Source organism: Lepidochelys kempii, chromosome 11, assembly GCF_965140265.1.
Source record: "Lepidochelys kempii isolate rLepKem1 chromosome 11, rLepKem1.hap2, whole genome shotgun sequence".
In the NCBI taxonomy this organism is placed as follows: domain Eukaryota; kingdom Metazoa; phylum Chordata; order Testudines; family Cheloniidae; genus Lepidochelys; species Lepidochelys kempii.
The window spans coordinates 21,151,918-21,173,966 of record NC_133266.1 but is presented as its reverse complement, the minus strand read 5'-3'; the positions used below and the strand labels follow the sequence as shown (position 1 = coordinate 21,173,966).

At 40.2% G+C, this 22,049-nt stretch overlaps 1 protein-coding gene across 12 annotated transcripts in view; it reads left to right on the top strand.

The window, feature by feature from the left end:
• LRP1B (LDL receptor related protein 1B) overlaps positions 1-22,049 on the top strand; it is a 1,327,274-nt gene that overhangs the window by 1,140,978 nt on the left and 164,247 nt on the right. For all 12 annotated transcript variants that reach the window (XM_073305381.1, XM_073305383.1, XM_073305382.1 and 9 more), the window contains one exon: positions 10,062-10,178. In XM_073305381.1, the coding sequence (XP_073161482.1) occupies positions 10,062-10,178 (117 nt within the window). The remainder of the gene's footprint in view (positions 1-10,061; positions 10,179-22,049) is intronic.

Below are 22,049 nucleotides of genomic sequence, written 5' to 3'. Positions count from 1 at the left end.
TATGACAGATTCTTAAAGATAAGATCACCTATACATCTAAACAAACTGTTGTTTTCATTCTATGGTTATTGGGGCTTACAGCCTAAACGAGTATGACTTCCTTGGATCTTTTATGAATGAGGCATTTGCAACACTGAGTACTGGAAAATTTCAGGCCCAGCATAGACAATATGGAAGGGCTCTGGGCATTCAAGAAAGGGAATTCCTATCTGTAATTTGGTGGTCCCACAAGAACAGCCATACTGCGTCAGACCAAAGGTCCCTCTAGCCTAGTATCCTGTCTTCCAACCGTGGCCAATGCTAGGTGCCCCAGAGGCAATGAATAGAACAGGTCACCAAGTGATCCATCCCCTGTCGCCCATTCCCAGCTTCCCATTCCAGCAGTGTAAAGAAAGAAGTCTTTCAGTCCTCCCATGCTGATAACCACAGCAAATCTCCAATTTCAGATGTATATGTATATGTGTGTGGGGGTGGGGGTATCTAAATAACAGCAGAAATAAAAGTTACACCTCTGTATTCTCAAGTTAAGAGCAATTCATTGGGCTCTCCGGTTCTTTCTACCGTAAGTCTGCCACAGAGTGATATAAGTAGCTACAGACAATACAACCTTCATATATTATCCTAACAAATGTAGTGGAAGGTGTGAACTCTGAAGTAATATATTAATCCTTTATTTTTTATCTCTATATAATCTTCATGTATTCAGAATGGAAAATAGTATAAATAAGTGCTGCAAAAATAGCACATTACTACTAATCAAAGATACTGAAGCTAAGTAGTTTGTTGATTGTGATTTTGTATATATGGTTCTGTGTGAATGTGTTAAATAAAAGAAATATGCCGTGTTGTAGCCGTGTTGGTCACAGGATATCAGAGACACAAGCTGTGTGAGATAATATTTTTATTGGACCCATCTCTGTTGGTGAGAGAGACAAGCTTTCAGGTTTACTCAGAGCTCTTCTTCGGGTCTGGGAAAAGAAGAAGAAAATATCAGCATAAGCTCAAAGGCTTGTCTCTCTCACCAACAGATGCTGGTCCAATAAAAGATATTACCTTACCCACCTTGTTTCTCAAATAATAGAAGTAATATACCGAACTGTATATAAACCTAGACATTATCTTATAATCATAATTAGTTTATTTGAAATAGTACAAAGCATATCCATACTATTATGTATGTTATGTAGGTTATGAAAATTGCTAAAATAATTTTGAATCAACTATTTTATTATGAAAGTACAATATAATAATTAACAGTAGCGACATGGAAAATGAGATTTCACTAAAGCAGTATAAATCTGGTGGCATTAATGATTTTGAACCATATGGCATCCTCTCAGAAAAGTAGACAGAATAATTTGTTACGTTTGCTAATTTGCAAAATTTTCTTGTTTTTCCCACCTGTAGAGAGAGGTTTGGGAGGGCCGTCCGTGGAGGGAAAATCCATAGGAAGGGGATCCTGTTGTGCATTATGCTTTTTCCATCCCAATGACCTATACTGTCTCTAACGATACTATCCACTGGGTCTCAGACCCCTAGTGTGAGATGGATCAAACTCTCTGGTTCTTGACTGTGGAGTAAGGAAGACTATTCAGTATCTTCAAACCATGTCTTTGAGGCAGAACAATAACTGTAATACATGAACTTGCACTACCTTAGAGTCAGTTACTAGTTGCAGGGATATCAGATTCACTTTCAGATGTCATCCCAAGAATTGAGGCACCTCATAGAGACTCCTTTAAATCCAGTATGAGGTTGTCCTGGAGTTCCTCAACCAGTAAATCCTCAAAACAACAGTCTGTGTCAGCCAAGATGGCTGAGCAGTGAGGCTCAGCATAGATGCTAGATACACTGGCAGAAATCTAGCTTCTGCCCTGGCAAGTTCAGTTAGGTAGCTTCACCACCAAAGTTATCTATGTCATAACCTACAAAATCCCACCACTAGAAGACTTCTCTGTCTCCAAGGCACTTCAACACTCAGTGTTTGAAGTTGGTAATTCTGAGTTCCAACTTGTTGGATGAGGTGGAGCATCCACAGAAAATATCAAGGCACAAAGCACAGGGAGAGAACAGCAACAATATTACACACTGGTTTTAAAGCCCCCAACCTCATCAGACTTTGAAATGAACCCTCTAGAATCTCTACCTCTTATTTGCCAATAAATGTACATAGTACAAGAATGGAGTATCAATTTTCACATTGTGTGGTTATAATTAGATTTACATAAAATATTAGCCATGGAGCAGAGGTCATTAGCACTTTGCATCATTCTTATTTGTGACCATTCGGGCATTTCAGGATTTTTAAAAATGTGATTCTTGACCACTGGAGGAAGGCTGATCTGAATAGATATTTTTTAAAGAGCCAGTTAAATTCTTGGCACTAGCATCAAGAGCTCTCCCAGCAGTGGATGCTCTGGAAACCACTGGCTTGAAAAGATTAGACAAGAGTGATGATCTAGTATGGCGGTAGACAAGTTTATGATCCTTGTGATAATATGAAGAGTAGCAATGTTTATATTGAAAGCAAATATTAGCCTGGAATCGTAGAGATTCTTTCATTCCTTTTTGACATCAGAGCTGGAATTTACTGCTTGTTGACAATGTGAAATTGTCCATCTACTATGTTTCAATCTTTGGATCATTGCTGCAAACTGTAGTTTTTAGTATCTACTCCGTGATGGAAAAGTTTACTGATTGTTTCTGCAGTAGCCATGAAAATATTTTCAGAAATGCAATGGACATTCAGAGTTGAAAACATCAAGGGAATTTTTTTTTAGGTTGGGACTATATGTGATACTTAGTTGCGTATTTCTGGTGAAACATGATTAAGTTGTCCAAAAATAAGGTGTTTTTAAAAGAAGTGTTCTGATTATCTGATATAATTTTTAGTTGCCATTAATGAAACGAACAAATAAATGCAAATTTTCTTTTTTGCAAATTGACATCATTCTTGTTTCTTTGAATAAATCAAATAATACATAATCAAATGTAGAACGACTCTGGAATTACTGCCAAAGGACTGGCTTCTGAGATTGATACAAAATCATCATTTTTCCCTGAATATGTCAAGTTTCATAAACATGAGAAGTCCCTTTGCAATTATGAAGAAAGAAGAGGTTACTGATCCTGAAACTTAATTCAGAATACAATTTATTAACATTCTTACAGACAAAACATTAATTTTAGAAGAAAAATATTTTCAGTAGGATCTACTGAAAGTAAAAGTATTTTCAATAATAATGAGTTAATGCAGTGATACTCAGACTGAGGCTTGTGAGCTGCAAGTAGCTCTTTAATACCTCTCCTGCAGCTCTTTGCGGCACATGATATTAAAACATTGTGATTTAATTATGAACCATACTGCTTTTACTATGTTATTAATCAGTTGCAGTTGATAAATACTTGGTCAGTAAAATATATTGTAAATGAAAGAGTGAATGTGGTCTTAGAATCACTGAGTTAAAGAATATATATAAATATAGATTTCACTCAGAGGAATGTTAGCTATTAAAGCATTGCACATTTTTGGGACAGATTGTTCCCCTTAAATTTTGTGATTTAAGGTTTTACAATTTATTTAGAAGAGTAAAATGTTGAAACCATTAAAGTGGCAAAGGGCAAGAAATTATTTTTGCTAGTAGGTAGTGGATTTTTAAAGGACTTTAGGTTGACAACTATTTTTAGCTTTCCTAGCACCATTGTCTTAAGGAACTTCCCTACTTGTTCTTTGTTTTTGCATTCCACTAGCAAGTTTCCACCAGATATTTTCCTAGCTCTTACTCTATATCCAGCACTTTTTTCCTGAGCCACTTTGCACTCCACAGTGGTTTGACCTCCACTATCCTTGTGTTCTTAGCTGTGGAGTGCAAAGTGGTTCAGAAAAAAGTGCTGGAGATATAGAAAGAGTTAGGAAAATACCTGGTGGAAACTAGCTAGTGGAACCCCTATTCAGAATACAAGGAAAATGGGGTCCAGTTATAAAAGCTATCCTGCAGTTCTTTAAAATACTGGGAGAGGTGACAGACTTTAAGTCATAACCCATTTATGAAGTCCAGTGAATGGTGATCATAGATTCAGGAAGTGAATCTGCTGCACCACAAAATCCAGGAGGAGGAAGAAGAAGAATAGGTGAGGACTGAAGAGAGAAGAGCTGCAATAGGTAGCTTATACCCTGGAATTGGCCTTGAAAAGAGAGGACAGCTGGGGTGAATGGATTCTAGAAAGCGGCTAGAGAGTCTGGGAACTGCCAAGAAGAAGCTCCTCAGCAGCATACTGCAAGGAAGCCATACGTGGAGGCAGACTTCCCAAGAGAGAGGACTGGAAGACACAGTCCTGAGAAAGGCACCAGTGGATAGAAGTAGCAAGGGCTTGAAAGGAGAGGTCTTAGCTATCTAAACACAACGACGCTGGGCTGGAACCAGAGAAAAGCACAGGCCGGAGTTCCCCTATCTCCCACAGAAAGGGGGATAGGAAAGCATCCTTGAGGAAGAGGAGGGCAAGGACTATAGAGCCCAGGTCAGGGCTGAGACTGACAACCCGATACAGGGCCAAAGGAATTTTTATCGGTGGGACTCTTTATTGCCTCAGAAAGGGTGAAATTATGAACAACCTGACTGGAGTTGTGAGAAGCTGACTGTTACAGAGCCAAGCAGCTGTCTGGTGTGGAAACTGAGGCAGAATTGCTGCAACACCATACCCAACCATGTGTGGACACATTGTCTGGTGAGTTAGCTCCATTATAGAGCCTAAATACCTTTAAAAATCTGGACCCAAGTATCAATAGTGATTTAGGCCTCAATTCAGCCAAGCACTTAGACAAATGCTTAATATTACACACATTCTGAAGTGCTTTGCTGAATTGGGATCCTAGCTACTCAACTTTTATTAGTATCAGTAATGTTAGTATTGTAGTATTAACTATATATGTTACCATAGTACCCAGAAGTCCCAGCTGCGATTGAAGCCCCATTCTGTTGAGCATCCTACAAACACAGATAGAGATGATCCCTGCCACAGAGAGTTTACAGTCTAAAACAATGGCTCTCAGCCTTTTCAGACTACTGTACCCCTTTCAGGAGTCTGATTTATCTTGTGCACCCCAAGTTTCATCTCACTTAAAAACTACTTGCTTACAAAATCAGACATAAAAATACAAAAGTGTCACAGCACGCTGTTACTGAAGATTGCTTACTTTCTCATTTTTACCATATGATTAAATCAACTGGAATATAAATATTGTGCTTACATTTCAGTGTATAGTATATAGAGCAGTATAAACAAATCATTGTCTGTATGAAATTTTAGTTTGTACTGAATTAGTTAGTAATTTGTATGTAGTCTGTTTTAAAACTAGGCAAATATCTAGATGACTTGAAATACTCCCTGGAAGACCTCTGGGTACCCCCAGGGGTATGCATACCCCTGGCTGAGAACCACTGATCTAAAAGACACAGACAGACTAATAGTGGAGAGTGGGAATGGATCATGTACTCTCTAAAAGCTATTTATTATTCATGGTCTTTTGTGAAAGCAGAAGGTTTGTTTCTGGGGTTGTGGAACTTAAAGGACCTGCGTTGCTGCTTAGATTTAGTGTCCTGATAAATGAATTATATAATTTTTTGCTGTTGGATGGTCATTATTTTAATTGTAATATTCTTCGGGGTACCTACAGCTTTTTGTATGGCTGTCTTGTATTGTTGTTTAAACAGAAAGAAAGAAAAAAAGAAAGATGAGAATCAGTAGTTGCCACAGTTTTGTTAGTTACATGTTTCGTGGGGGTGGGGGCGGGGGCGGTTATTTGAGGACAAGTTGGAGCCTGTGTGTGTATAAAATGTCGTCATAATTCATCATGATCATCGTCAAGGATTTTGTACAAATCGTGGCAGAGGGAGTCTTAAAGAGAGGTTTGAAAAAGTAAACTAATGGGTATATGGATTTTATCAGTGAGTTTTCCCATGTGCAAGAAGCAGCATGGGAGAAAGTGGTGAAGTGAACTAGTGGGTAGAAATGGCTGGGAATATTGGAGCAAAGGCAGGAGTGAGCACTGCAGCAATAAGTTACTGGATCAGCTAGGTAGGGCCTGTCAAGGTGGTGAAGATTTTTAAAGGTAAAGACGATGAGAGACCAGGATACATACTCATGGTAAAGCACATTCAAAAATTATTTTGATATCTCATTCTAACTCCTAGGTTTGCACAAAGCCGGGCTTGAAGCACAAGCACGGCAAACAGCTGTTTGGGGCACATCAAATGCAGTCTCTGAATTCCGTTGCACTGACATGTAATTTTAAAAATGTCATTGTGGCTTTTATAAAACAAACTTATTAGAGATGTACTTTTATGCAAAGAAAATATGCCACTGGTAATTTTTTTTTACTTTGCAAGGCTCTCTATCATTTCCCCCTATCTCCCTTGAACCTGAAAGAATAAAGTACAACAGAAAAAAATCAAAATGCAAATGAAACACAAAAATAGCTGCATCCTATGGGAAAAGTGCTGCTGCTGTTCAGAACTGCTCATGCGTCCGCAAAAGGCTTTATCCATAATCAGATGTTGTAAGTGTAAATGCTTGTTTCAAAATCCTACGTGCTGACTGAAGAAAACTAATTTCATTTGGGTTTTATATACTGCAAACATCCTGTCTCTGATGCAGTGAGTAATTAAATCAAAAGTGTGGGAAAACGCTATGTTTTTCACTAGATTTGTGGGTATAGCTCCAATTAATTGTAGCATTATAAGTGTAAACACACCCATTGCCCAATATATCACTTTGTACTCTGTTGCATAAATATGCCTATAGTTTAGTCAGGGGTCCCATGTGGGGGAGGGCTCTAGCCCCTCCCATCCCCCCAGGTTTCATACTTGAGGTCTGTTCACAGTACATACCCTACCCTAGACGGAGCTCTTAACTGCAACACAGCTTGAGTGTGATATGCGATGAGTAAGGCTATGATTTAACCATGAGTATTTTTAGTAAAAGTCATGGACAGGTCACAGGCAAGAAATAAAAAATTACGGCACGTGAGTATCGTAAATATCCATAATGCTGCACTGGGCAACACAGTATGGAGAGGAAATTTCACCTCAGTGGTGAAAGAACAGGTTAAGGACTATTTAGAAAAGTGGGACATGCACAATTCCATGGGTCCAGATCTAATGCATCCAAGGGTGCTGAGGGAGTTGGCTGATGTGATTGCAGAGCCATTTGCCATTATGTCTGAAAATTCGTGGCGACTGAGGGGAGGTCCTGGACAATTGGAAAAAGGAAAATATAGTGCCCATATTTTAAAAGGGAAAGAAAAAGAACCCAGGAAACTACAGACCTGTCAGCCTTACTTCAGTCCCGGCAAAATTATGAACCAGGTCCTAAAGGAATCCATTCTGAAGCACTTGGAGGAGAGGAAGGTGATCAAAAACAGTCAACATGGATTCATCAAAGTCAAATCATGCCTGACCAACCTGATTGTCTTCTATGATGTGGTGACAGGCTCTGTGGATATGGGAAAAGCGGTGGATATGATATATATTTACTTTAGCAAAGCTTTTGTTACAATCTCCCACAGTATTCTTGCCAGCAAGTTAAAGAAGTATGGATTGGATGAATGAACTATAAGGTGGATAGAAAGCTAGCTAGATTGTCAGGCTCAACGGGTAGTGATCAACTGCTCGATGTATAGTTGGCAGCCGGTATCAAGCGGAGTGCCCAGGGGTTGGTCCTGGGGCCAGTTTAGTTCAATATGTTTATTAATGATCTGGATGATGGGATAAATTGCACCCTCAGCAAGTTTGCAGATGACACTAAGCTGTGGGGAGATGTCAGTATGCTGGAGGGTAGGGTTTGGGTCCGAGTGACCTAGAATAATTGGAGGATTGGGACAAAAGGAATCTGTTGAGGTTCAACAAGGACAAGTGCAGAGTCCTGCACTTAGGAAGGAAGAATCCCATGCACCACAACAGGCTCGGGACCGACTGCCTAAGCAGCAGTTCTGCCGAAAAGATGGGGATTACAGTGGATGAGAAGCTGGATATGAGTCAGCAGTGTGCCCTTGTTGCCAAGAAGGCCAACGGCATATTGGGCTGTATTAGTAGGAGCGTTGCCAGCAGATGGAGGGAAGTGATTATTCCCCTCTATTCGGCACAGGTGAGGCCACACCTGGAGTACTGTGTCCAGTTTTGGTCCCCCCACTACAGAAGGGATGTGGACAAATTGGAGGGAGTCCAGCGGAGGGCAACAAAAATGATTATGGGGCTGGGCACATGATTTAGGAGGAAAGGCTGAGAGAAATGGGGTTATTTAGTCTGCAGAAGAGAAGAGTGAGAGGGGATTTGATAGCAGCCTTCAACTACCTGAAAGCTTGGGTTCCAAAGAGGATGGAGCTAGGCAGTTCTCAGTGGTGGCAGATAACAGAACAAGAAGCAATGGTCTCAGGTTGCAGTGGGGGAAGTCTAGGTTGGATCTTAGGAAACACTATTTCACTAGGAAGGTGGTGAATTGGATTGGGTTACCTAGGGAGGTGGTAGAATCTCCATCCTTCAAGGTTTTTAAGGCCCAGCTAGACAAAGCCCAGGCTGGGATGATTTAGTTGGTGTTGGTCCTGCTTTGAGCAGGGGATTGGACTAGATGACCTCCTGAGGTCTCTTCCAACCCTGATATTCTACGATTCTATACACCTGATTGGATCTGGGGGAGGGGCGCTGTCTGGAGGAGGGAACCTGTGGCACCAGCAGCTGTGAGGAAGCCCTGGGCGATCCGTGGCACCAGCTGTAGGGAGAGGGGCCTGGTGCGGCTGGCTGCAGGGCCACCCAAGCATCTGTCTGCGAAGTCACTCCAGCAACGGCTGATGTGGCTGTCCCCAGAGCCACCTGAGCACTGGCTGCTGCAGAAGTTACGGAGGTCACAGGAAGTCACATGATCCGTGAGTTCCACAACCTCTGTGACAAACACAGAACCTTAGTGATGTGCTGCTCCCAGCTTCTGCCTTTGGGGCAGAGAATTTTTTTTATAAACAGAGGCAGGGTGATTAAGATAACTAAAGGCTTGTCATTAAATTAAATTAGGGATCATTAGATGATCCTGAAAGCATTGCCAGGCACTCCTGTTAAAAGATAGAAAACAAAAGGTAGGAATAAATGGTGAGAATGGAGAGAGGTAAATAGTGATGTCCCCCAGGGGTCTGTACTAGGACCAGTGCTGTTCAACATATTAATAAATACTTTCTTACATCATCCTACTCCTCTGTGTAATTTGTACCAACTTACAGTCCATGACCCATCAATATAATGGGTATAAATAGCTCTAAGAGAGTCCAAGTCCCCCTTCACGCTAACATACACATCACTTCTGAATTTTGCACAATTTCACAATTTCTACCATTAGCAACAGTGGGATACTGTGGCGTTTATACCTCATGGTTTTATTTTTTTATTTGAAATGTTATCAGGAATACAACTTCTCACATTACTTCAGTTCAAAAAAGCTTCAGAACAGCCACTTATCAATTAAAAATGTCTTCGTTTTCCTCTATCAAAATCCAAACTGAAAGCTGAGAATTCTTTTTTATTAGATATCGTGGGTGAGGTAATATTTTTAATTGGACAAATTTCTGTTGGTGAGAGAAAAAAGTCTTTGAGCTCTCTCACCAACAGAAGACGGTCCAATAAAAGATATTTGTCCACTTTGTCTTTCTAATATCTTGGGACTGGTATGGCTACAAAAACACTACTTAACATTTTTATTATTGTATGATAATTAGTGTTGCTTTGGCCATGGGTCAATATAATCTTGAGAAATGTGACATGTGTAGTCATGTTGCTGACTGCACTACTGATAAGTGTGGTATAAGAATGTGTATGGAATAGAATTCAATAGAATAGAGTTGCAATGGGGCTGCCTTGTAAAATAGTTCTTTGTCTTTGGTAGATAAGTACCACTTACAATGTAAGGGTTCCTTAATTTGACATATATCTTGGAATATTATTATCCCACGCCTTTTAGTAGCAATCTTTTAAGTTCTGCCTTTATGGAATACATTGATGCAAATGGTGGCATCTTCATTGCAGATAAAAAGACTTGTGGGCCTCATGAATTCCAGTGCAAAAACAACAACTGTATTCCAGATCACTGGAGATGTGACAGCCAAAATGACTGTGGTGATAATTCAGATGAAGAAAACTGCAGTAAGTAAATCTTGCAGCCTATTCAATAAACCAGGAGGGAACTTTTTCTATACTGATAAGCTGTCCATTTGATTTTATCTATCCTACTCTTTGCATTGTCATTTGTAGTCACATTTAGTCTGGCACATTCAGAATCAGTTGACCTGAATCCAAAATGACGATTCTGAAAGTCTCATATCTGAATTATTTCCATAAAGATCTGTAGCCAATTAAAAGAGTATCATGCACAATTCTGCATAATATGAATATGCAGTAGAACACTTGACATATGACAATAAGGTTAGAGGGTAAGTGGAGAGCAAGTTAAAAACTGATGATTGGCTAATCTAACTTCTCTGTGTGAGGGTAACTCCCATATTTCTTATATTCAGGTATATCCATGAGTCAGCAACATCACTGAGTCAGCAAACCCTCATAACACTTTCCCGAGAGCATAAATACCAGTGAACAATGGGATAATTTGTTCTGCCAGCCTGTTACACTTTGTATAGTCAGTAGGGGAACTTCCATATTTTAAATCTAATCAGGTTCACTTCTGAAGTCCTTATCCACATTGACTTTCACATTACTCAAAAAGTGGTCCCCATTAAAGCTAATGGGACTAATTCACTTTGTTCCTCACTGTGAATATGGAGTGCAGATTAGGGCTTCTTGCATACATTTTGAAATGTATGAGCTAGCTACTCCCAGTAAAGACCCGTAACACCAGTTTTAGCTTAGTAATGCGTGACACCTTCACAGGAAGGGGTGAGTTCCTTTCATCTTTGAGCCCTGAAATGTAATCATGAGTAAAAGGGGCAACATCTAGAGTATCACTGTTAGGCATTTTTAGAGAAAGAATCCTATACATTGCTCTGTACTGCCACCCCCGCAGTTTAATAGCTGGGTTCTTATCTTTTTTTCTTTCTTTCTTATAAAATCCAAGAAAAGGCTACATGCTTGGCTTTTTGCCAGTCAGTGTGGAAGACCGCCTATCCCCTCTTCAGAGATCAGAATGTGTTATTTGTAGTCAGTCCCTGTGAAGTAAAACATTTTGGTCAGAATTTTCAAAAGTGGATGACGAAAGTTAGGCACCCAAATCCGCATTCAAGACAATTAGAGGTATATGTACTCAGCACCTCTGCAAATCAGGCCATGTAATTTATAACCCTAATTATAGATTTATGTGCATAACTTTGGGCACTTCCCACATGTGAAACTTTTGTGTCAAACCCAAGTTAATGGTATCTAGTTTGCATATTAATTCAAGCTCAGCAGTTTCTCATTGGAGTCTGTTTTTGAAGCTTTTCTATTGCAATATTGCCACCCTTAAATCTTTTACTGAGTGGCCACAGAGGTTGAAGTGTTCTCCTACCGGTTTTTGAATGTTATGATTCCTGATGTCAGATTTGTGTTCATTTATTCTTTTGCGTAGAGACTGTCTGGTTTGGCCAATGTACATGGCAGAGGGGCATTGCTGGCACATGATGGCATATATCACATTGGTAGATGTGCAGGTGAATGAGCCCCTGATGGCATGGCTAATGAGATTAGGTCCTATGATGGTTCACTTGAATAAATATAAAAGGAGGACTTGTGGCACCTTAGAGACTAACCAATTTATTAGAGCATAAGCTTTCGTGAGCTACAGCTCACTTCCTCAGATGCATATCGTGGAAACTGCAGCAGGCTTTATATATACACAGAGAATATGAAACAATACCTATTCCCACCCCACTGTCCTGCTGGTAATAGCTTATCTAAAGTGATTTCCAGCACAAATCCAGGTTTTCTCACCCTCCACCCCCCCACACAAATTCACTCTCCTGCTGGTGATAGCCCATCCAAAGTGACAACTCTTTACACAATGTGCATGACAATCAAGCATAGTCTACAGCCAAGCTCTGCAATACAACCGCATTTGCTCCAACCCCTCAGACAGAGACAAACACCTACAAGATCTCTGTCAAGCTTTCTTACAACTACAATACCCACCTGCAGAAGTAAAGAAACAGATTGATAGAGCCAGAAGAGTTCCCAGAAGTTACCTACTACAGGACAGGCCTAACAAAGAAAATAACAGAACGCCACTAGCCGTCACCTTCAGCCCCCAACTAAAACCCCTCCAACGCATTATTAAGGATCTACAACCTATCCTGAAGGATGACCCAACACTCTCACAAATCTTGGGAGACAGGCCAGTCCTTGCCTACAGACAGCCCCGCAACCTGAAGCAAATACTCACCAACAACCACATACCACACAACAGAACCACTAACCCAGGAACTTATCCATGCAACAAAGCCCGTTGCCAACTGTGCCCACATATCTATTCAGGGGACACCATCACAGGGCCTAATAACATCAGCCACACTATCAGAGGCTCGTTCACCTGCACATCCACCAATGTGATATATGCCATCATGTGCCAGCAATGCCCCTCTGCCATGTACATTGGTCAAACTGGACAGTCTCTACGTAAAAGAATAAATGGACACAAATCAGATGTCAAGAATTATAACATTCATAAACCAGTCGGAGAACACTTCAATCTCTCTGGTCACGCGATCACAGACATGAAGGTCGCTATCTTAAAACAAAAAAACTTCAAATCCAGACTCCAGCGAGAAACTGCTGAATTGGAATTCATTTGCAAATTGGATACTATTAATTTAGGCTTAAATAGAGACTTGGAGTGGCTAAGTCATTATGCAAGGTAGCCTGTTTCCTCTTGTTTTTTCCTACCCCCCTCCCCCCCCCAGATGTTCTGGTTTAACTTGGATTTTAACTTGAAGAGTGGTCAGTTTGGATGAGCTATTACCAGCAGGAGAGTGAGTTTGTGTGTGTATGGGGGTGGGGGGGATGTGAGAACCTGGATTTGTGCAGGAAATAGCCCCGCTTGATTGTCATGCACATTGTGTAAAGAGTTGTCACTTTGGATGGGCTATCACCAGCAGGAGAGTGAATTTGTGTGGGGGGGTGGAGGGTGAGAAAACCTGGATTTGTGCTGGAAATCACTTTAGATAAGCTATTACCAGCAGGACAGTGGGGTGGGAATAGGTATTGTTTCATATTCTCTGTGTATATATAAAGCCTGCTGCAGTTTCCACGATATGCATCTGAGGAAGTGAGCTGTAGCTCACGAAAGCTTATGCTCTAATAAATTGGTTAGTCTCTAAGGTGCCACAAGTCCTCCTTTTCTTTTTGCGAATACAGACTAACACGGCTGTTACTCTGAAACTTGAATAAATATGTGGACAGAGTTGGCATCGGGCTTTGTTGTGAGGATAGATTCCTGGGTTAGTGTTTTTGTTGTGTGGTGTGTGGTTGCTGGTGAATATTTGCTTCAGGTTGGAGGGTTGTCTGTAAGCGAGGACTGGTCTGTCTCACAAGATCTGTGAGAGTGAGGGATCATTTTTCAGGATAGGTTGTAAATCTTTGATGATGCACTGGAGAGGTTTTAGTTGGGGGCTGAATCTAGTGACAGCTAGTGGCGTTCTGTTATTTTCTTTGCAACAGAAAAGCTTCAAAAACAGACTCCAAGGAGAAACTGCTGAGCTTGAATTAATATGCAAACTAGATACCATTAACTTGGATTTGAATAGAGACTGGAAGTGGCTGGGTCATTACACATATTGAATATATTTCTTTAAGTTAAGTATCCTCACACCTTCTTGTCAACCATCTAAATGGGCCATCTTGATTATCACTACAAAAGTTTTTTCGCCTGCTGATAATAGCTCATCTTAATTAATTAGCCTCTTACAGTTTGTATGGTAACTTCCAACTTATCTGTATGTGTGTATATATTTGTACTTACTATATGTTCCATTCTATGCATCCGATGAAGTGAGCTGTAGCTCACAAAAGCTTATGCTCTAATAAATTTGTTAGTCTCTAAGGTGCCACAAGTATTCCTGTTCTTTTTGCGGATACAGACTAACACGGCTACTACTCTGAAACTCGCAGTACAGATAGTGATAGAAACTTTAAAATAACAGTGGAGTAATCAATTGTCAAGGGTTTTTTTTTAATTTATTAAGCTTGTCATTTTTATATTTACCTAGCTAATTAAACCTCCCTTTCAATCATCAGCTGTTCTTTAGACTCCCAGATAAAGACATCTGTAGTATACTAATGACTGTGGGTGAAATTCACCCCATATAGAGGACACATACACACAGCCTATGTATCGAGTAACTCCCATTTAAATCCTAAAAGCAAGACTTAAGTGGTACACAGTGTGACAGAAATGGCAATTTGCTGCAATATCTTCAACAAACCTTAATGAATTAAGTTAAACCTTACTGAATGAAGTTTAAGTATCTTAGGAGTTCATTATATTAAGAATGCAAATGTTTTTGTATTATTGTGCAATTGTATGCAACGTCTTTGAGGAGGAGACATGGCTAATATAAACCCTGGGAGATGTTATATCCTTCAAAGAAGTCTTTGAAACAATGTGCTAGACAAACAAAGTTGTGTGGGATTCCTAGGAAATATTTGGAAGGCAGGGAATGCAAATTACCCACGGCCAGATTCATCCTTTTGAAGCTGTCCTTGAAGAGAAATCCCATTATCTGTCTGATTACCTATTCACAGTCTCTTCAGATAAAGGATAAAGGATATTCACTGGATAAAGGAGTGGCTCTCAGCTTCATGAGTGTGCTTGTTCTGAACCAAGGTGGTTATGAAGTTATAACCACAGCAAAACCCCTTGGTGGGTGTTGAAGGACTGTTCACTCACCAGAGCCCTGGTTGGTGGTAAGCTTATTAGCATGCATGTGGGTTCTTTTATTGTTTTTAATAGTTTTCTCTGTAATGCTTTTACCTCAGGAATAAATATGCTTGATTAGAAAGAGCTGTGTGGTAATTTAACTGTGATAATTACACTATTTACCATCCCTGAGGCGAAAAGTAAAGCAGGTCTGCTTAGATAGACTGATTTCATTGGGGAATTCCTAGGTGGAGAGAGCTATACAACCTGGAAAAAACCCATTCAGGAAGGAGAGAGATGTGCATCTCTTCCGAAGAGAGGTGAAGACTGGGAAGCTAGAAGCCTAAGAGTAGGTGCCCTTGCTGGATCATGAAGGTGTAATTACCCTGAACTGAGAGACATAGGCCTTGTGTAGGCTGTCTGCATAATAGTGAATTTTGCTCTATTTGTGTCCTTCTGGCTCTTTCTTAATATTTGTAAAAACTTTTCCTTTGGTTTCTCAAATATATATTTTGAATCACAGTTGAAAACAGGAGATTAGTATTGAAGTATTAACCTACAAAATCATGATATCTCATGGAACTGTATAAACTAGCCTTGCTGTGTTTGAAATAAGTTTATAAAAACCTTTATATGCTATCTCACCATTACTAGAACTAATTGTAACAAAAAAAATATGAAAAAGAAGTACAAAAGCACTGACAAAATATATTACACTTATTATGAAGATAAATTGTTCGTGACATACATGAATTTACAAAGAGTTTGTCAGGCATCGATATCAGAAAATGAGTTGTTTCTCAAGGGTACTGAATGCACTAATTGCCTTCCAGAAATTCAGCTCAGGTATTTACATCTATCTTTATATAACATCTTCTGACACACAGGGGTTTTGGGAAAGGATTTTATTAGCAGTGATATAGAGCATTGGTTGGAAAATGTAACAAATGTTTAACAGTTTTTCATGGAATTATTTACTATCAATATAATGTGAAATACCTGTGTAGTGAAAATCGTTCTTTAGTATGACTTAACTCTGCTTCCTGCACAGTGTAGCTGAACGTTATCATTCTTTCCTTATCTGTGTACCTCTTGTAACTCATAAACCCATACTACCCATTTTTTCCAATGTCTTGAGCCTTTCACTTGACTTTTATATAACTGATTAAGAATGTGTTTGTTGGTCTTGAGCCAAAGCTCATTGAAGTCATTGGGAAGACTTCCATTGTCTTCAGTGGCTTTAGTTCAGACCCACTCCAAGCTTCTTCACAATAAAATAGCTACCTTGAAGAATGTTCTTGTACTGGGAAGTCCTTCTAAAAACATTAAAGCCAAGGAGGTCTACCATCAGCCATTTGTGCCGCCTTCCAAACAACAAAACAAAGGTTGTACAGAAGTATATAGCTCTGGTGAACTAACTCTGAATTTGAATACATTGGAATCAAAGTGTAGGGCATCTTTTATCTCCCTTCACTCTTACTGAAGATCTTTCCCTGCCCCCTCCCCTTCTCCCTGGAAAAAAATATTTTCTTTTTCAGGTAAATCTTTATTGTAGAGAATACTCTATAGTAGTCAGCTGTCTTGTTCCTGTCTAAAAGAAAGTAGCGCACCTTTACTGTTATTAATCAAAGAACATAAAATCTATATAAAACTGAAAGAAAATGAAGAAAAAATGTAAAATGGCTTGAAACTAACCAGAGTAGGAATACCTGTTACTGTTGCTAGGTAATTGTTTCGAAGCTATTTTTTTTTAACATTTCTTTAAAAGAGGTCATAAACCTACTCCCTTGAAAACAATATCAAATCTTCCATTGGCTGCAGTGAGAGCAGGGTAAAGCTCTCATATTACTTTTTACTTTAAACTACTGTTATCCTATTCACAGTAATCAATAATTGGTTATTGCATACAATTTAGCATGATAATTTACCCTACAAAATTCATTTTATAATGTAAATTTAATATATTGAACTCATATTTCTTGACCTACATTTGGGTCTTTTCCTTTTCCTTTTCCTTTTCACAGAATCATAGAATATCAGGGTTGGAAGGGACCTCAGGAGGTCATCTAGTCCAACCCCCGCTCAAAGCAGGACCAACACCAACTAAATCATCCCAGCCAGGGCTTTGTCAAGCCTGACCTTAAAAACTTCTAAGGAAGGAGATTCCACCATCTCCCTAGGTAACACATTCCAGCGTTTCACCACCCTCCTAGTGAAAAAGTTTTTTCTAATATCCAACCTAAACCTCCCCCACTGCAACTTGAGACCACTATTCCTCGTTCTGTCATCTGCTACGGCTGAGAACAGTCTAGATCCATTCTCTTTGGAACCCCCTTTCAGGAAGTTGAAAGGAGCTATCAAATCCTCCCTCATTCTTCTCTTCCGCAAACTAAACAATCCCAGTTCCCTCAGCCTCTCCTCATAACTCATGTGTTCCAGTCCCCTAATCATTTTTGTTGCCCTCCGCTGGACGTTTTCGAATTTTTCCTCATCCTTCTTGTAGTGTGGGGCCCAAAACTGGACACAGTACTCCAGATGAGGCCTCACCAATGTCGAATAGAGGGCAACAATCACATCCCTTGATCTGCTGGCAATGCCCCTACTTATACATCCCAAAATGCCATTGGCTTTCTCAACACTGTTGACTCATATCCAGCTTCTCGTCTACTGTAACCCCTAGGTCCTTTTCTGCAGAGCTGCTGCCTAGCCATTAGGTCCCTAGTCTGTAGCGGTGCATGGGATTCTTCCGTCCTAAGTGCAGGACTCTGCCCTTGTCCTTGTTGAACCTCATCAGATTTGTTTTGGCCCAATCCTCTAATTTGTCTAGGTCCCTCTGTATCCTATCCCTACTCTCCAGCTTATCTACCTCTCCTCCCAGTTTAGTGTCATCTGCAAACTTGCTGAGGACATCACCATCCTCCAGATCATTAATGAAGATATTGAAGAAAACTGGTCCGAGGACCAACTCTTGGGGCACTTTACTTGATACCGGCTGCGTAGCCATTTGTTGACTTCATGATTCGACGGTCTCTACCCAGGCCTTTTTCTTCCACAGGGAGGATGGATGAGAACACCACTTGCACCTCAAACTCCTTTATCTTTCTTCCCAGAGACACGTAGTCTGCAGTGATCTGCTCAAGGTCGTTCTTGGTAGTATCATTGGTGCCCACATGGAGAAGCAGGAAGGGGTAGCGATCCGAGGGCTTGATGATTCTCGGCAGTCTCTCCATCACATTGTGAATCCTAGCTCCTGGCAAGCAGCAGACTTCTCGGTTTTCCCAGTCGGGGCAGCAGATGGATGACTCAGTCCCCCTGAGGAAAGACACCCTGACCACCACCACCTGCCTCCTTCTCTTGGGAGTGGTGGTTGTGGAACCCCCATGTCTAGGACAGTGCATCTCATGCCTTCCAATCGGCGGAGTCACCTTCTGTTCCTTTCCCTCAGATGTATTATCTAGTCCACTCTCCACATTAGTACCTGTGGAGAGAACATGAAAATGGTTGCTTACCTCTATCTGCGTTGCTGATACATGGATGCTCCCCTTTTTTCTTCTGGAGGTTACATGCTGCCAAATTTCTTCACTGTCCTCCTGTCTCTGCTGCGCAGCCTCCTCTGAATCTTCAGAACATTGTGTCCATAGAAGCATATCCTGACGTCTGTCCAGGAAATCTTCAGTTTCTCTTATGCAACTGATTGGTTGTTTGAAAAGTGTGAATTGGGAGTGCTTTGTTCCAGGTGAGCCTTAAGTGGGCCTGACTCTTATAAAAAGCCAGTCAGCTGCAAACCAGCTGAGTGCGAACGGCAGAGAGGCTAACAGGGGGAGTTTGCCTGGGAGTTCGCCCGGGGAGAGCCCACTGAGGCTTACATCTTGCTGACTTCTCTGAGTAGTCACTACAACTCCTGAGGAAGCTCGTAGAAGGAAGGTAATATGGATGGAGAGTGTTCAGCTGTTGTGACCTGCTCTGGATGTGCCATGTTTGTCTTTCTTCCACAGGACAGAAGCGACTTTGTCTGTACAAAGTGCAAGCTGGTCTCCAGCTTAGGAAATATCCATAAGCTGCATATTTATGCATATTCAGAACTGTGTAAGATGGTGCAGGAGTGTAAAAGAAATACAGTCAAACAAAATAGGTAATTATACGAGGTGAGTTTTCAGGATAAAAAAAACCCAGTGGTTTCCAGTCATCCAACAGTATCTCTTAACCAGGAAGGAGTTTGTACATCACAAGGAATTAGGAAGTTTCTGTCCTTTATTCTATGTGTAGAGAACTTACTCTGTTAATACCTATTATTACTATTAGTATGTGTTCCTTTCAGTAACACTCTGTACATTGATGTGACAGTAGCCCTCTAAGTTCACAAATAAATCACATGGATACATGCCAGAGACATTGGAAATTTGTTTTCCAAACAGACAATTGAGAATTTCAAGCAATGTGTGCATTTTCCCCAGCATCAGGACTCTGGTTATAAATAATTAATTATCAGTATGAAAAACCTGATTTGCTTACATTTTGAAAATCAGTACAGAAACATGACAAATACATATTTGCATGTGAATTACTTTTTCCACAAATTATTTAATTTGCATAATTTATCATATTTTGGAACCTCCAATCCATTGCATATTGAGCAGGAACAGAATCAAATGACAATGGAATGCTCAAATATATGCACAATGCACTGTGGATTTAAGAAAAATAAGATAAATATGTGCATAAACTTGAAAAATCCACTAGTGTCAACATTTGATCTGTTTGTATGGAAAACTACTGCAGAACTAGTTCAGTTAATGACAGATTTCAGAGTAGCAGCCGTGTTAGTCTGTATCCACAAAAAGAAAAGGAGGACTTGTGGCACCTTAGAGACTAACAAATTATTTGAGCATAAGCTTTCATGAGCTACAGCTCACTTCATCGGATGCATGCAGTGGAAAATACAGTGGGGAGATTTATATACATAGAGAACATGAAACAATGGGTGTTACCATACACACTGTAACAAGAGTGATCAGGTAGGGTGAGCTATTTTCAGTGGGGGGGACCCTTTTGTAGTGATAATCAAGATGGGTCATTTCCAGCAGTTGACAAGAACTTGTGAGGAACAGTGTGGGAGGGGGAGGGGAAAATAAACATGGGGAAATAGTTTTACTTTGTGTAATGACACATCCACTCCCAGTCTCTATTCAAGCCTAAGTTAATTTTATTAGTTTGCAAATTAATTCCAATTCAGCAGTCTCTCGTTGGAGTCTGTTTTTGAAGTTTTTTTGTTGAAGAATTGCCACTTTTAGGTCTGTAATCGAGTGACCAAAGAGATTGAAGTGTTCTCCGACTGGTTTTTGAATGTTATAATTCTTGACGTCTGATTTGTGTCCATTTATTCTTTTACGTAGAGACTGTCCAGTTTGGCCAATGTACATGGCAGAGGGGCATTGCTGGCACATGATGGCATATATCGCATCGGTAGATGTGCAGGTGAATGAGCCTCTGATAGTGTGGCTGATGTGATTAGGCCTATGATGGTGTCTCTTGAATAGATATGTGGACACAGTTGGCAGCGGGCTTTGTTGCAAGGATAGGTTCCTGGGTTAGTGGTTTTGTTGTGTGGTGTGTGGTTGCTGGTGAGTATTCTATTATAAGAAGAATAGATGCATTGGATCTTGCAGAATTCAACAGTCAGACTACTTGGTGCTGATGGCAATATACATGTATTTCACTCTTAAATGCTTGAGCAATATTTTTCAAAATTAGCCTCTGATTCTGGGGTGTTTTAGTTTTTGGGTGCTCTGCTTGAGTCTCTTTGTACTTAATTTCCAGAAGTTCTTAAATGTATCGCACTTTAGTTGAAGATAGTAGGAGCTCTGATCAGCATTATGCTCTGCATTTCTGAAAGTTAGGCACCCAGAATAAGAAGCTACTTTTGAAAATATTTGCCTTACCAATTGTTTTCGTGTTGTTCCCATCTTGAAAGTTAAACTGTGTTTTTTTTTAAAAAAAGAGGTGGGAATCTGTGGATGCAATTGGCACTTAAGAGAAAGAAAGTGTATGTATGTCGGTGGAAGGGGAAAATGTCGTATTGCAGTTACTAGATTGCTTTATGGTTTTCAGAGAAAAGTGATGACTACTAATCTTTGTGTGAATGCTTTCCTTCAAAATGTCTTGCTGCTAAGTATGTCACTAAGCATAATATAGGAAAAAAGAAAAAAATCCCAATACCCTCTTTCAAAGTCCTTGCAATAATAATTCACACTGACTAATGCTCTACTAGGTCTTGTACATGTAAATTGGGATCTCATTCTTGCTGTGAGTGGATGGCATCAACTTCTGCATCAGTGGATTTTTCACTAGTGACAAGTTTGAAAAGCATGAGCCATCTATGGTACAGAGTATTTTCGGCATCAGTCCAACTGAACTTAAGACTCTTCAGCCTTGCTCTGCCTTGCACAGAGTAGATCTCATTAGTCTTCAGCTCTAAGTTTGTCTGATTAGGTCTTTTCTGTTCAGAGGTGCTAAAAATGACTGAGAACCCAGAAAAGAATCAGGAGTAAGATGTGTAGATACTACTATTGTGGCAAGGAATTACAACAGGAGCTGACAGGGATGGGATGTGTTTCATTCCAAGCTTCTGAACAGGTGTTCATAGCAGTCACTCCCAGAAGCTACTGCTTATGAAGGGAAGGAACAAGTCTTTTAGGAAAAATAGCACATAGTTTTTATATAATGGTTTCCTGTGTTTTTTCTCTTAGAGCTCTCTTTTGTAACAGCTTGGTCACACGTCAGTGTTAAGAAACCAGCTGCATTAAAAAGAGAGAGCCCTACCACCTGCTCTTTCAGTTCTTATAGGCAGTGTGTCCATAATCAGAGTGGTGTGAGGGTTCAAATGTATTTCAGACTTGGGCAATAATTTGTTTGCTCCCACATCGATGAACAATTTCTCAAGACAATTTGGACTTAAGACTCCCAATACTTAGATGAAAGGCTGTATGGAAAACAGCCTCTGACTTGATCTGGTGTTCACCAAATTCTTCTCTATCGCTGAGATCTCTTTTTTTGTATTCATCCTTTCTGATGACTACCGTGGCTCTTTCAATATAACTCACTTGCCCCTCTTCCTCACCCTACCATCTGATTGTTTAGTGACTCCCAGTCCATCAACAACCATGACTGTCTCTCTG